At 56.5% G+C, this 13,736-nt stretch overlaps 2 protein-coding genes across 7 annotated transcripts in view; both read left to right on the top strand.

The window, feature by feature from the left end:
* Positions 1 to 9,959, top strand: part of ZGPAT (zinc finger CCCH-type and G-patch domain containing) — a 26,979-nt gene extending 17,020 nt beyond the window's left edge. For 2 of the 4 annotated variants that reach the window (XM_032141968.2, XM_032141969.2), the window contains exons 3-7: positions 7,461 to 7,594; positions 7,830 to 7,982; positions 8,872 to 9,051; positions 9,194 to 9,599; positions 9,814 to 9,959. In XM_032141968.2, coding sequence (XP_031997859.1) covers positions 7,461 to 7,594; positions 7,830 to 7,982; positions 8,872 to 9,051; positions 9,194 to 9,599; positions 9,814 to 9,952 — 1,012 coding nt within the window. In that variant the 3' untranslated portion in view covers positions 9,953 to 9,959. The remainder of the gene's footprint in view (positions 1 to 7,460; positions 7,595 to 7,829; positions 7,983 to 8,871; positions 9,052 to 9,193; positions 9,600 to 9,813) is intronic. The other 2 variants (XM_032141970.3, XM_032141972.2) reach the window with 1 other exon arrangement.
* Positions 9,960 to 10,560: 601 nt separating this feature from the next.
* On the top strand, positions 10,561 to 13,142 carry LIME1 (Lck interacting transmembrane adaptor 1). Of its 3 annotated transcripts, none has more exons than XM_032141975.2 (6): positions 10,623 to 10,711; positions 11,556 to 11,670; positions 11,844 to 11,925; positions 11,996 to 12,083; positions 12,204 to 12,520; positions 12,619 to 13,142. In XM_032141975.2, exons 2-6 carry the CDS (start codon positions 11,573 to 11,575, stop codon positions 12,910 to 12,912), a joined length of 879 nt encoding a protein of 292 aa, XP_031997866.1. In that variant the 5' UTR covers positions 10,623 to 10,711; positions 11,556 to 11,572; the 3' UTR covers positions 12,913 to 13,142. The 3 variants fall into 3 exon arrangements, 2 of the variants coding, with proteins under 2 accessions (XP_031997866.1, XP_031997865.1); XM_032141974.2 differs by lacking the exon at positions 10,623 to 10,711 and adding an exon at positions 11,054 to 11,133; XR_004245907.2 differs by having other exon boundaries at positions 10,561 to 11,670; positions 12,031 to 12,083; positions 12,619 to 12,735.
* The last annotated feature ends 594 nt before the right edge of the window (positions 13,143 to 13,736 follow it).

Below are 13,736 nucleotides of genomic sequence, written 5' to 3'. Positions count from 1 at the left end.
AACATTAATTTTAATAAATTTAATATTTTAATTAAAACATTAATTTTAATAAATTTAATATTTTAATTAAAACATTAATTTTAATAAATTTAATATTTTAATTGATACTTTAATATTTTTATTTAATTTAAAAAAATTTTTAAAAATATTTTGCTTTTGTTGCTGAGGCTGGAGTGCAATGGCACGATTTTTGGTTCACTGCAACCTCCACCTCCCAGGTTCAAGCAATTCTCCTGCCTCAGCCTCCTGAGTAGCTGGGACTACAGGAGTGTGTCACCACCATGGCCAGCTAATTTTTGTATTTTTAGTAGAGACTAAGTTTCACCATGTTGGCAAGGCTAGTGTTGAACTCCTGACCTCAGGTGAACCACCCGCCTCAGCCTCCCAAAGTGCTGGGATTACAGTCGCCAGCCACTGCACCTGGTCTGGATAATTTTTAATAAATTTTTTTCTTCTGCCATTCAAATCTGCTGTTGAGTACATCTAATTAATTTTTTTTTTTTTTGAGTCAGAGTCTCACTCTATTGCCCAGGCTGGAGTGCAATGGCGCGATCTTGGCTCACTGCAGCCTCCACCTCTCCGGTTCAAGCGATTCTCCTGCCTCACCCTCCCAAGTAGCTGAGATTATAGGCGCCCGCCACCACGCCCAGCTAATTTTTTTGTATTTTTAGTAGAGATGGGGTTTCACCATGTTGGCTAGGCTGGTCTCGAACCCCTGACCTCAGGTGATCCACCCACCTCGGCCTCTCAAAGTGCTGGGATTACAGGCATGAGCCACTGCGCCCGGCCTTGAATTTTTTTTTAATAGGCTTTTTGTTTGTTTGTTTGTTTTTGAGATGGAGTCTTGCTCTGTCACCCAGATGGAGTGCAGTGGCGCAATCTTGGCTCACTGCAACCTCCGCCTCCCAGGCTCAAGCGATTCTTGTGCCTCAGCTTCCCCAGTAGCTGGGACTGCAGGCACCCTCTACCACACCTGGCTAAATAATTTTTGTAGTTTTAGTAGAGACAGGATTTCACCATGTTGGCCAGGCTGGTCTTGAACTCCTGACCTCAGGTGATCTGCCCACCTTGGCCTCACAAAGTCCAGGGATTACAGGCATGAGCCAGTGCTCCTGACCATGGCTTTAGTTTTTAGAGTAGTTTTAGGTTCACAACCAAATTGAGTGGAGGATACAGAGATTTCACATATACCCCTGACCCCCACACATGCAACAGCCCCTCCCCACAACACCATCATGCTCCCTCACCAGACTGGTACGTTTATTACAATCCATAAACCTACACAGACCCATCATTGTCACCCAAGGTCCACAGTTTACATTAGGGCTGACTCTTGGTGGTGTACATTCTATGGACTTTGACACATGTATAATGACAGGCATCTGCTATTGTGGCATCAGACAGAGAAGTTTCACAGCCTTACCCATTCTCTGTACTCCACCTGTTCATCCTGCTTTTGTGACAGGCCTCTGCTACTGTGGCATCAGACAGAGAAGCTTCACAACCTTACCCATTCTCTGTACTCCACCTGTTCATCCTGCCCTCCCCACTACATTCACTAAAAATTTCCTTTCAGTGATTGTCCTTTTTAACTCTGGAATTTCCATTTGATTTTTTTTTCTTTTTTTCTTTTTTTTTAGACAGAGTCTGCCTCTGTTGCCCAGGCTGGAGTGCAGTGGTGCCATCTCGGCTCACTGCAACCTCTGCCTCCTGGGTTCAAGCAGTTCTCCTGTTTCAGCCTCCCAAGTAACAGGGAGTTCAGCCTCATGCCACCAAGCCCAGCTAATTTTTGTATTTTTAGTAGAGACGGGGTTTCTCAATATTGATCAGACTGGTTTTGAACGTTTGACCTCCGGTGATCCACCTGCCTCAGCCTCCCAGTGTGCTGGGATTATAGGCGTGAGCCACAGCGCCCGGCCTCCATTTGATTTCTTTTCTACCATTTCTTTTTTTAAGATTGCCTAGGCTGGGCATGGTGGCTTACACCTGTAATCCCAGCACTTTGGGAGGCCGAGGTGGGTGGATCACCTGAGGTCAGGAGTTTGAGGCCAGCCTGGCCAACATGGTGAAACCCCGTCTCTACTAAAAATACAAAAGTTAGCTGGGCGTGGTAGTTCACACCTGTAGTCCCAGCTACTCCAGAGACTGAGGCCTGAGAATTGCTTGAACTTGGGAGGTGGAGGTGCATTGAGCTGAGATCATGCCACTGCACTCCAGCCTGGGTGACAGAGTGAGACTCGGTCTCAAAAAAAAAAAAAAAAAAAAAAAAAAGGATTCCCTGTTTCCTGAATCATTGCCATCATATTTTCATTTAATTATTTGAACCTACTTATAGTAGCTGCTTTGAAGTCTTTGCTAAACTCAACATCTGGGCCCACTCAGAGTCATTATATCAACTGCTTTTTTTCCTAAATAGGGTCATGATTTCCTGTTTACCTGTCTTATAATTTTTTTTGTTGAAAACTGGATATTTCAGATGATCTATGTCTGGATTCTGAGTTGTTTTCCTGAGTCTTGTGTTCTGTTTGTTTTAGTTAAGTTGTTTGGACTTAAACTGCAAAACCTGCCCACCCACCCCTGCAGCCTCTGATATCTCTGCTCAGATTTTTAAATTCTTTTTTTTTTTTTTTTTGAGATGGAGTCTTGCTGTACTGCCCAGGCTGGAGTGCAGTGGCATCATCTCAGCTCACTGCAACCTCCCCTTCCTGAGTTCAAGCAATTCTCCTGCCTCAGCCTCCCGAGTAGCTGGGATTACAGATGTGTGCCACCATGCCTGGCTAATTTTTTTGTATTTTTAGTAGAGATGAGGTTTAATTGTGTTAGCCAGGATGGTCTCGATCTCCTGACCTTGTGATCCGCCCACCTTGGCCTCTCAAAGTGCTCGGATTACAGGTGTGAGCCACCACACACGGCCTTAAATTCTATTTTTTAGTCTGGCTTCCTAGAAATTGCTTCTGTGTTTGCATATGGTAGTGGTCAGCCAGGGATTTGGGCAAGAGGGTGTGCTCAAACACTCCTGACCCAAAAGGCTCCCCACCACACTACATGGTTTCAGAGCATGTGATGAGTTCAGCCAGCCCCTCTGTCTTTGCTTTCACTTTCCCCGGCCTCTCTTGGAGCTCCCAACACCTGCAGTGGTCTCCTCAAGAGCCAGGCCCTTTTTGGGAGAGCTGAGCCCTTCTGTGGCTCTCTCATTTTCAGAGTCTTCCTGTTAAGTATCTGGCTGGCCCAGTGCTCACTCCAGCTGGGATCACAACCCCAGATGATCAGGGCCGTCAGTTTTCTTTTCTTTCTTTTTTTTTTTTTTTGAGACGGAGTCTCGCTCTGTCGCCCGGGCTGGAGTGCAGTGGTGCAATCTCGGCTCACTGCAAGCTCCGCCTCCCGGGTTCACGCCATTCTCCTGCCTCAGCCTCTCGGAGTAGCTGGGACTACAGGCGCCCGCCACCACGCCCGGCTAATTTTTTTTGTATTTTTAGTAGAGACGGGGTTTCACCGTGGTGTCGATCTCCTGACCTCGTGATCCACCCGCCTCGGCCTCCCAAAGTGCTGGGATTACAAGCGTGAGCCACCGCGCCCGGCCCATTTTCTAAGTGTTTAACTACGAGGCCCGGGTTTTGCCTTCTGTCCCACATCCAGCTCTGCTGCTGCTGGTTTTCGCAGCCACCCTGACCTGGTAAACACTCAGGTTTGCTGACTCGGGAGGTGGGAGCCAGGGGCAGCCCCAGGTGCAAAGGCTGCTGCAGACTTGCCAGTGTTCTGACCCAAGGCCCAACATTCTTCAAGAAGAATCTGTTCTCAGTGAGCTCTCAGCTTTGGTCAGTTTCCAGAACTCTGAAAAGTTCTAAATCAGTGAGTTTTGATAATTTTGTCTAGTTTTAGATTATTTTTTCTTTTTTTCTTTTCTTTTTTTTTTTTTTTTTTTTGAGATGGAGTCTCACTTCGTCACCCAGGCTGAAGTGCAGTGGGGCGATCTCGGCTCACTGCAACCTCTGCCTTTTGGGTTCAAGCGATTCTCCTGCCTCGGCCTCCCGAGTAGCTATAATTATAGGCACATGCCATCACACCCGGCTCATTTTTAAATTTTTGGTAGAGGTGGGGTTTCACCATATTGGCCAGGCTGGTCCCAAACTCCTGACCTCAAGTGATGCACCCACCTCAGCCTCCCAAAGTGCTGGGATTACAGGCGTGAAGCACCGCGCCCGGCCCAGATTCAATTCAACGACCTCTCTACTTGGGTGTGGCTGGAACTCAGAAGCTTCTTGTAGTTTTAGATGTTGTTTGTTTTCAGGGTTAAGTCTTTACTAATTCTGGAATGTATTTCCGTCAGTGCTGTGAGGTAGGTGATTGGGTTGGGATCTTTTATGTATGAAAACCCAGTTTTTAATTTTTTCTTATGAAATCCATAGTCTTTCTCCTTGCACCCCATCTGTGATGCTTCCTGTGCCACACAAGGCTTTCTGTGTGAGCGGGGGCTCTTCCTGGAGGCTCTCCTTTGCTCCATTGATCAATTTGCCTGTTCTCTTGGTTTTCAATTAACGTCGTGGATATGCCATTAACTACTTTCCATGGTTAGAAATTTAGGTTATTTCCAAGTTTTTCATATTTGGTTAACATCCTTGTGGCCAAATCTTTACATACATTCTCCGTAAAAATCATGTCGCTGAGGCGGAAGGATTACATGAGCCCAGGAGTTCAAGACCAGCCTGGCCAACATGACGAGACCTTGTGTCAACAAAAAAATTCAAAAATCAGCTGGCATGGTGGCACATTCCCATAGTCCCAGCCACTTGGGAGGCTGAGGCGAGAGGATTGCTTGAGCCTAGGAGGTCAAGGTTGCAGTGAGCTGTCATCCTACCATGCACTTCAGCCTGGGCAAGAGAGCCAGCCTCTACTGCACACACACACACAAATCATAGAAGCACTTTCTGGGTTAAAGAATTTACAAATTTCAAGGCTTTTAATATTGTCCAATATTCTAGAAGAGGTTTTATTAATTGATGGTGTGGGTGTGTTGAAGGGGCGTATTTAATCGAATTCACTCTGGGTTTAACCCCTTCTTTTTGAACATGTTCTCTGTCTCCTTTCAGCCAGTCTCTGCTGTAGTGCATTTGAGGCACAGTCCTGTAGCCCCTGGTGCCCCCTGGTCATTGGCAGGGCCCTGTGTGCCTAAGAACAGTAGGCACTAGAAGGAACTGCCCAAAATCCTGGCCTGGGGAGGTGTATGAGGCCACCTTTGTCTACCCATGAGACAAAATCCCTGTTCCACCTCACTCTGCTCCACCCACCCGTTCCTACTGGAAAGACGGCCTTGGCTCCATGTCACGGGTTGAAGGCCTGTCCTCAGTTGCTCTTTTTTTTTTTTTTTTTTTTTTTTTTTGGAGACAGTCTCACTCTGTCTTCCAGGCTGGAGTGCAGGAGTGCAGTGACACAATCTCTGCTCACTGCAACCTCCGCCTCCCAGGTTCAAGCGATTCTTGTGCCTCAGCCTCCCGAGTAGGTGGGACTATAGGCACATGCCACCACGCCCTGCTAATTTTTGTATTTTTAGTAGAGACGGGTTTCTCCATGTTGGCCAGGCTAGTCTCGAACTCCTGATCTCGTGATCCACCCACCTCGGCCTCCCAAAGTGCTGGGATTACAGGCGTGAGCCACTGCGCCTGGCCCCTCAGTTGCTTTTGTGGGGTTAAAACAACTTCCTTTTTGAAACGATGGCACGGCAGCAGTGGATGGCGGTTGGTTTTTCATGTCTTTATTTGGCAAAGTTGAAGATTGCAGTCCTGTCTGTCCCCACGTTTCCTCTTCGTTCTCTCTCTCTCTCTGCGTGTCTTGGTTTTGGTTTTAATTTTACTGGTTCACTGATACCTAAAAGTCAAGGCATCAGTATTTCATAAGCAGGTTCTCCTAGTTTGGGGGAGGACTCAGTCATGCACATGCACACCCCCAACACATCTGCCTTGATGCACTGGTGCTGTGGCTGCCTGTGCAGTAGTGAGGCTGTGGGAGCTGCTGTCAGAAGGCTGCTGCCACACTGTGACTCCAGCAGAGGCGATGGGGCACACGGGGCATATTCTGGAGCAGCCAAGTCCATCCCGAGAGAGAATGCGGGTGTCTGTGTGTGTGATGTGTGTGAGACTGTGTGTGTGTGTGCATGTGCATACGTGTGTGAAGTGTACAGTTGGCCCTTGATATGTGTGTGTGATGTATGTGCATACGTGTGTAAAGTGTACAGTTGGCCCTAGATGTGTGTGTGTGAGACTGTGCATGTGCATACGTGTGTAAAGTGTACGGTTGGCCCTTGGTATGTGTGAGTGTGAGACTGTGCATGTGCATACGTCTGTAAAGTGTACGGTTGGCCCTTGGTGTGTGTGTGTGTGCATGTGCATACGTGTGTAAAGTGTACAATTGGCCCTTGGTATCTGTGGGTTCCATATCCATCATTTCAACCAATCTCGAGTAGAAAATAACTGGGGAAGAAAAGGATGGCTGCGTCTGTACACTGTATGACAACTATTTACATAGCATTTACATCGTATTAGGTACTGCAAGTAATCTAGGGATGATTTAAAGTATATGGGAAGATGTGCATAGGTTATATGCAAATACTATGTCATTGTATATAAGGGACTTGAGCATCCTTGGATTTTCGTTTCCGCAGGGGGTTTCCCATGGATACCAAGAGACTGTGTGTATGCAAGTGTGAGTGTGTATATGCATGTGTGTATATGTGCATGCCGTGTGATGTATGTGATATGCATGTATGAGTGTGAGTGAATGTGACAGTCCGCGTGTGTGCATGTGAGGGTGCATGTGTGTGTGTGCATGTGTGTGGGTGTGTGTGCATGTGTGTGGGTGTGTGCGCATGTGTGTGGGTGTGTGCATGTGTGTGCACGTGTGGGAGGGTGCATATGTGTGTGCACGTGTGTGGGTGAGGGTGCATGTGTGTCCGCCCGTGTGTGGGTAAGGGTGCATGTGTGCACGTGTGGGTGAGGGTGCGTGTGCACGTGTGGGTAAGGGTGCATGTGTGCGCATGTGTGTGGGTAAGGGTGCGTGTGCGCATGTGTGTGGGTGAGGGCGCGTATGTGGGTGAGGTGCGTGTGTGTGCATGTGTGTGGGTGAGGTGTGTGCGCACGTGTGGGTAAGGGTGCATGTGTGCGCATGTGTGTGGGTGAGGGGTGTGTGCGCATGTGTGTGGGTAAGGGTGCGTGTACGCATGTGTGGTCTGTATGTGTGTATGCGTGTGTATGTGTGTACGTGTTTATATGTATGTGGTGAGTGTGTATGTGCGTGTATATGCATGCATGTATATGCACACGTGTGTATATGTGCATGTGTGTGTGTATATATATGCATGCGTGTGTGGCTCCCTCAGGACAGTGCCCAGGTGAATGGGTCAGTGCTCCTGGGTTTGTTTGCCCCGGTGACCCATGTCTGAGCCCTGCCCCTTACGGCTCTGTCTGCAGGTTCTCCCATGGGCAGGTGGTCTCTCTGGATGAGCTGCGCCCCTTCCAGGACCCAGACCTGAGCTCCCTGCAGGCCGGCTCTGCGTGTCTGGCCAAGCACCAGGATGGCCTCTGGCACGCAGCACGCATCACCGGTGAGGCTGGCCGTGGGGGCCTCCCGGGAACACCCTCCCAGGCTCCACATGTCTTATCACTGTGTGGCTGCTCCCTGCTTCCTTTGGATTGAGTGTTGGGACTCTGGCTCTGGGCCCAAAATGAGCACACCTACCCTCAGCCTCTGCCCTGCCTTGCTCCTGATGTCCAGGGTGGTTCCCCATCACTGGCACCTGCCATCAAGGATTCTGACCTGCAGCTTGTCTCTGCCCCCAGATGTGGACAACGGCTACTACACAGTCAAGTTTGACTCGCTGCTGCTGAGGGAGGCCGTGGTGGAGGGGGACGGCATCCTGCCCCCACTGCGCACAGAGGCCACAGGGTCCGACTCAGACAGCGATGGTGCAGGTGACTCCAGCTATGCCAGAGGTACGGCAGCAGCTGCACAGCCCAGGAGCCAGGAAGGTGGGGTCACCCTGAGAGGCTCCTGGCTGGGGAGGGCACCAACCATCTAACTAAACTATTGGAGAGTGTGTGACTGCAGCAAGGGTGCCAGCTGTGTCTGGGGAGGCCGTGTGGGTAGGGGTAGATCCGTGGCGGCCTTTATCTTCAAGGAACGGGGTGCAACAGCTAGTCTCATTGATGGGAGGCCATGGTCGTGGCTGTGGCCACGGGAGAGGAGGGGCCCGGAGTTGCCAAGGAAGTCACAGAAAATGACCAACTGATGGGGCCTGGAGTGCAAGCGGGGCAGCCCCTCCACACGGCTTCTGAGACTTGGGACCTGGGTGCCTGGGATCGTGGCAGACAGAGGTTGTGTCCAGACAGCCAGCATGGAAGTTTTGGGAATGGGAACTGGTGGGCAGTGTCCAGCTCTCCAGAGGGGTGTGTGTGTGTGTGTGTGTATGTGGGAGGTCACCTGACCCAAGCATGGCGGGCTGAGTCCAGGAGGGGTCTGCATGTTGGAGGTGTACCCAGGGATCCGTGACGGTGGTTTCTGAAGCCCATGTCCCTGGTGAAGGAGGACCAAACCAAGGACTCTGTGAGGGCAGGTGAGGCGCTCACAGCCCCGCGAAGGTGGAGAAGGGCAGGGGCAGGAGAGGGCTGTGGAGGAGGGGCCACGGTGCAGCAGGCCGTGCGGACTGCCGTGCACTCTGCCTGGTGTCACATGCCCACAGCAGCCTCGGTGACAAGAGCACGGAGCCCAAGAGGTGGGGTGTCGGGGCTCTGCCCAGGATCTGAGCTCATTGGTCAAAGCCCGGGTCACCATGCACAGTCCTCTCGCCTGGCTGGGCCACTGCCCTCTGTCCGTCTCTTGCAGTGGTGGGGTCGGACGCTGTGGACTCTGCAGAGTCCTCTGCCCTCTGTCCGTCTCTTGCAGTGGTGGGGTCGGACGCTGTGGACTCTGGGACCTGCAGCTCTGCCTTTGCTGGCTGGGAGGTGCACACTCGAGGCATAGGCTCCAGACTCCTCACCAAGATGGGCTATGAGTTTGGCAAGGGTGAGTACAAGCTGCCCTGGAGAAGTGGGCAGGCTGCTGCAGCACAGCCCAGGTCCAGCAGCCATCAGGTTCCCGGGGTCCCACAGCCACCGGGTTCCCGGGGTCCGGCAGCCACAGCACTGCCATCCCCGTGCCTCCTCAGGTTTGGGCCGACACGCAGAAGGCCGGGTGGAGCCCATCCATGCTGTAGTGTTGCCTCGAGGGAAGTCGCTGGACCAGTGCTTGGAGACCCTGCAGAAGCAGACCAGGGTTGGCAAAGCTGGCACCAACAAGCCCCCCAGGTGCCGGGGAAGAGGGGCCAGGCCCGGGGGCCGCCCACCCCCTCGGAATGTGTTTGACTTCCTCAATGAAAAGCTGCAAGGCCAGGCTCCTGGGGCCCTAGAGGCTGGGGCGGCCCCAGCAGGGAGGAGGAGCAAGGACATGTACCATGCCAGCAAGAGTGCCAAGCGGGCCCTGAGCCTGCGGCTCTTCCAGACCGAGGAGAAGATCGAGCGAACCCAGCGGGACATCAGGAGCATCCAGGAGGCTCTCGCCCGCAACGCTGGCCGGTACGTGTGGGGCCCGGCTCAGGGCAAAGGGCAACCCAGGGTGGCCCTGCCCCCAGGATTCGTGCAGGAGGTCACCTGACCCAAGCATAGCGGGCTGAGTCCAGGAGGGGTCTGCATGTTGGAGGACGGGCAGCGGGCACACAGGCGGTGGGTACGGCAGACAGGCTGGTGGCATGGCCCAGGACCCCACGCTGACCGGTGAGCCCCTCTGCAGGCATAGCGTGGCGTCGGCCCAGCTGCAGGAGAAGCTGGCAGGAGCCCAGCGCCAGCTGGGGCAGCTCCGGGCTCAGGAAGCCGGCCTGCAGCAGGAGCAGAGGAAGGCAGACACCCACAAGAAGATGACTGAGTTCTAGAGACCCCACAAGCACTATGGACGAAGTGAGGGACCCCAGCACGGGCTGGCCTCAGGAAGACCGGTGTTGCCCGAGGAGGGGCCGGCCTGCTGGCCTGGGGCGTGCGGACACTGCGGAGTGGAGACAGAGCGGCGGGGTCCCATCTGGACACTTACTTGCCCACCTGCCAGTGTCTTGGGCATTTCCTTGGCAAGGACATTAAAGTGATTTCATCACAGTGTCATTCAGTGGAGATCAGCTGGCTGCAGGGTCTCTGGGGAGAGAAGGGTCTGTGCAGGGCTGTGGTGAGAGACGGGCTGGGCTGGAGGGGCCTAGGAGGCCAGCATTCTCCCTTCTTTCCCTTCTCTGATCAAGGCAGATCGGAGGCCAGGGTGCCCATCAGGCTGCCTGACACCCACAGATGGGTGAAGCTCAGTGCTGCTCCAGCGGGCGAGACGGGCGGGAGGACTGTGGCCCACCACGTGGCAGGCGGACCTGGCCCTGTGGGTTTGGGGATTCTGTGCCAGCTCTGCTCAGGGGATGTGAGTTAGGCTGTCAGAACAGTGCGGGCTAGAGGCACACACGTTTCATCTAGGCGTCGGGCGGGGCGTAGCAGGTGGGTGAGGCTGCGGTGGTGGCTGCTGCCCAGGGTGGGAGGCTCAGGGGAGGCGCTCGGCGACAGGAGCAGGAAGTGATGAGGTGGGGAGCTCAGCCGAGGGCTGCACAAAGACCTTCCTGGCCTGCCCCAGACAGAGCTGAGGACCCCTGGCCGTGGGCTTGGTAAGTGCCTGGGCAGATCCCCAAGTGCCTTGGTCCCCAAGTGCCCTCCTGGGGGGCAGCTGGGGTCTGGGAGGCCTTGGGATGTGGCTGCAGCTGGGTCAGTCGGCCAGGCTGAAGCCCATTGCCCGGTTCTGAGCAGACTGGCCCCAAACTCCAGAGACCACCCCTCACCCCCCAGCTTCTGCCTCTCTGCTGCTGGACTGTGCTGTTTGTAAGGCATCCCCCACCCACAGAAGTTCTGCTAAGAGCCCCAAGAAGGGGACAGATCCTCTGGCAGAGACACTGGCAGACAAGAAGAGCCAGAGAGAAGTGGGGTGGGGGCATCAGCAACCCCAGCAGCAGCTCCTGCTGCCTGCTGACCCAGCCTCCAGCTCCTCCGGGTGCAGGGTCCCTCCTGCTGACCAGCCTCCAGCTCTTCCCAGGTCTGGGCTCCGCAGCGAGCGGCTTGGGGGCACTACCTGACACAGGAGACCATATCTGGGCAGAGGGTGGCTGCAGGTGGAGTCTGTGGCCTGTGGCGCACACCCAGGGGCTCCCCCGATGCTGGTTACTATCTGGGCTATGGTGGCCACAGCTGTCCTGCCCCTCCTCGCGGCCGTGCTGGGCGTTACCATGGTGACACGGAGGGGCCAGGCAGAGCAGCCCTAGCTCACCTCACTGGGAGCCCCCGCCAGAAGGTGGGCACCTCTGGGAGGGACTGCCAGGCCTTGGGGCTTCCTGTGCTGAGTCAGAGCCGGAACGGGAGACGCAGGAGCCCCGCAGCCGCGGGAGGTGCAGATTTGGGGCTGCCAGGTGGCGCAGGTCCCCTTGGCCAGCCCCCAGTGCCCCTTTCTTCTGCCCCCAGGGCCTCGGCTTCACAGGATGGGGCTGCCAGTGTCCTGGGCCCCTCCTGCCCTCTGGGTTCTAGGGTGCTGCGCCCTGCTCCTCTGGCTGTGGGCGCTGTGCACAGCCTGCCGCAGGTAGGTCCATCAGCCCGGTTCTGTCTGGGGCCTTGCTGCGGCTGCCATTCACATTCCAGCGCGGGAAGGGGCTGGAGGCAGGTCCGCGCACCCAGCTCGGCACGCGCCCCTGCACTGGGCCTTGGACCCGAGGCTGACGACCCCGCCCCCCACCCCCCACCTCCACCCCCAAGGCCTGAGGACGCTGTATCCCCCAGGAAGAGGGCGCGGAGGCAGCGGGCGAGGCTGCAGGGCAGTGCGACGGCAGCGGAAGCGGTGAGTGCCAGGCTGTCCCAGGGACCAGGGTGGGGCCCGCAGGGGACCGACCAGCCTTCCTCGCCCCCAGTCCATGCTGAGGCGGACCCACCTCTGCTCCCTCAGCAAGTCGGACACCAGACTGCACGAGCTGCACCGGGGCCCGCGCGGCAGCAGGGGTGAGCGGAGGGCGGGGCGGGGGCGGCCAGGCGGGGCTTACTGTGCAGCGTGCCAACCCCTGGGCCAGACCCGCTCCTGCCCCCTGCCCGGAGTGAACTCTGCCCTGACCCCACCCCCAGCCCTGCGGCCTGCCAGCATGGATCTCCTGCGCCCACACCGGCTGGAGGTGTCCAGGGACATCACCGGACCGCAGGCAGCCCCCTCTGCCTTCCCACACCAGAAGCTGCCCCGGGCTCTGCCGGCAGCTGCAGCCACCGCAGGGTGCGCTGGCCTCGACGCCACCTATTCCAACGTGAGGCTGGCGGCCCTTCCGGGGGTCAGCCTGGCGGCCAGCCCTGTGGTGGCTGAGTATGCCCGCGTCCAGAAGCGCAAAGGGACCCATCGCAGTCCCCAAGAGCCACAGCAGGGGAAGGCTGAGGTGACCCCGGCCGCTCAGGTAATGTGGGCCAGGGTAGGGCACTGTGGGTGGGGCCGGCAGGTCCTCAGCAGGTTGGATAGTGCTGACCCCTCCTCGGGTTGGCTTCCTGTCTCCAGGTGGACGTCCTGTACTCCAGGGTCTGCAAGCCTAAAAGGAGGGACCCAGGACCCACCACAGACCCGCTGGACCCCAAGGGCCACGGAGCGATTCTGGCCCTGGCGAGTGACCCGGCCTACCAGACCCTCCCGCTCAGGGCCCTGGATGTGGACAGCGGCCCCCTGGAAAACGTGTATGAGAGCATCCAGGAGCTGGGGGACCCTGCTAGCAGGAGCAGCACGTGCGGGACTCGGACGCCCCCTGCTTCCAGCTGCCCCAGCCTAGGGAGGGGCTGGAGACCCTCCCCACCCTGAACACTCAAGGACCTGTGCTCCTTCCTCCAGAGTGAGGCCCGTCCCCCGCCCAGCCCCGCCTCACAGCTGACAGCGCCAGTCCCAGGTCCCCGGGCTGCCAGCCCGTGAGGTCCGTGAGGTCCTGGCCGCTCTGACAGCCGCGGCCTCCCCGGGCTCCAGAGAAGGCCCGCGTCTAAATAAAGCGCCACCGCAGGATGAAAGCGGCCAGCCTCGCAGCCTGCTCTTCTTGAAAGCTGGGCGGGTTGGGGCGGGGGGCTTGTCTGGAAGGCTTGGAGCTGTCCCCTCTGGCTCTGGGGGACTGGCTGCCCCCGGGGCGCCTGGACCTAGCCGAGGCGGTGCTCCTGCCGGCCAGACTCCCGGTCAGTGCGGGGACGGGGTCCCAGTCACTCCTAGGGGGCAGCGCAACCGGCAGGGTGGCCGCCCCCGGGTGGGACTTGGACCCTGGACTCCACGGGAGGGCTCCGCCACCCAGCCTGGTGTTACATAAGGGGTGGGGGAGGTGGGCAGTCGAGCGTTAAAGAGTAACCTGCTGCCGGGAAGCCGGCCAAGGAATCGCGGCCCCTTCCCTGGCTCTGGCAGCTCTGCGAGCGCGCCCGTGGGGAACGGGCCTTCCCCGGCGGGGCGCGCGGGCGCGCGGGGTGGGCGGAGGCCTCGGAGCTGGGCCGGGCCGGGCCTCCCTCTCTAGGCCAGCGCGGGAGCGACCCGGAGGGGGCGGACCCGGGGCGGGGCCTCGAAGCGCGGGCCAGCGGGAGCGCGGCCGGCCGGGCCCGCCCGCCTGCGGTGTGGACGCCGCGCGGCCAATGCGCGCGCCGGGAGGGGACGGG

This window comes from Hylobates moloch, unplaced genomic scaffold, assembly GCF_009828535.3.
Source record: "Hylobates moloch isolate HMO894 unplaced genomic scaffold, HMol_V3 SCAFFOLD_21, whole genome shotgun sequence".
Lineage (NCBI taxonomy): Eukaryota > Metazoa > Chordata > Mammalia > Primates > Hylobatidae > Hylobates > Hylobates moloch.
Note: the sequence above shows the minus strand (reverse complement) of the source record. Positions and strands in the feature narration are given on the sequence as shown.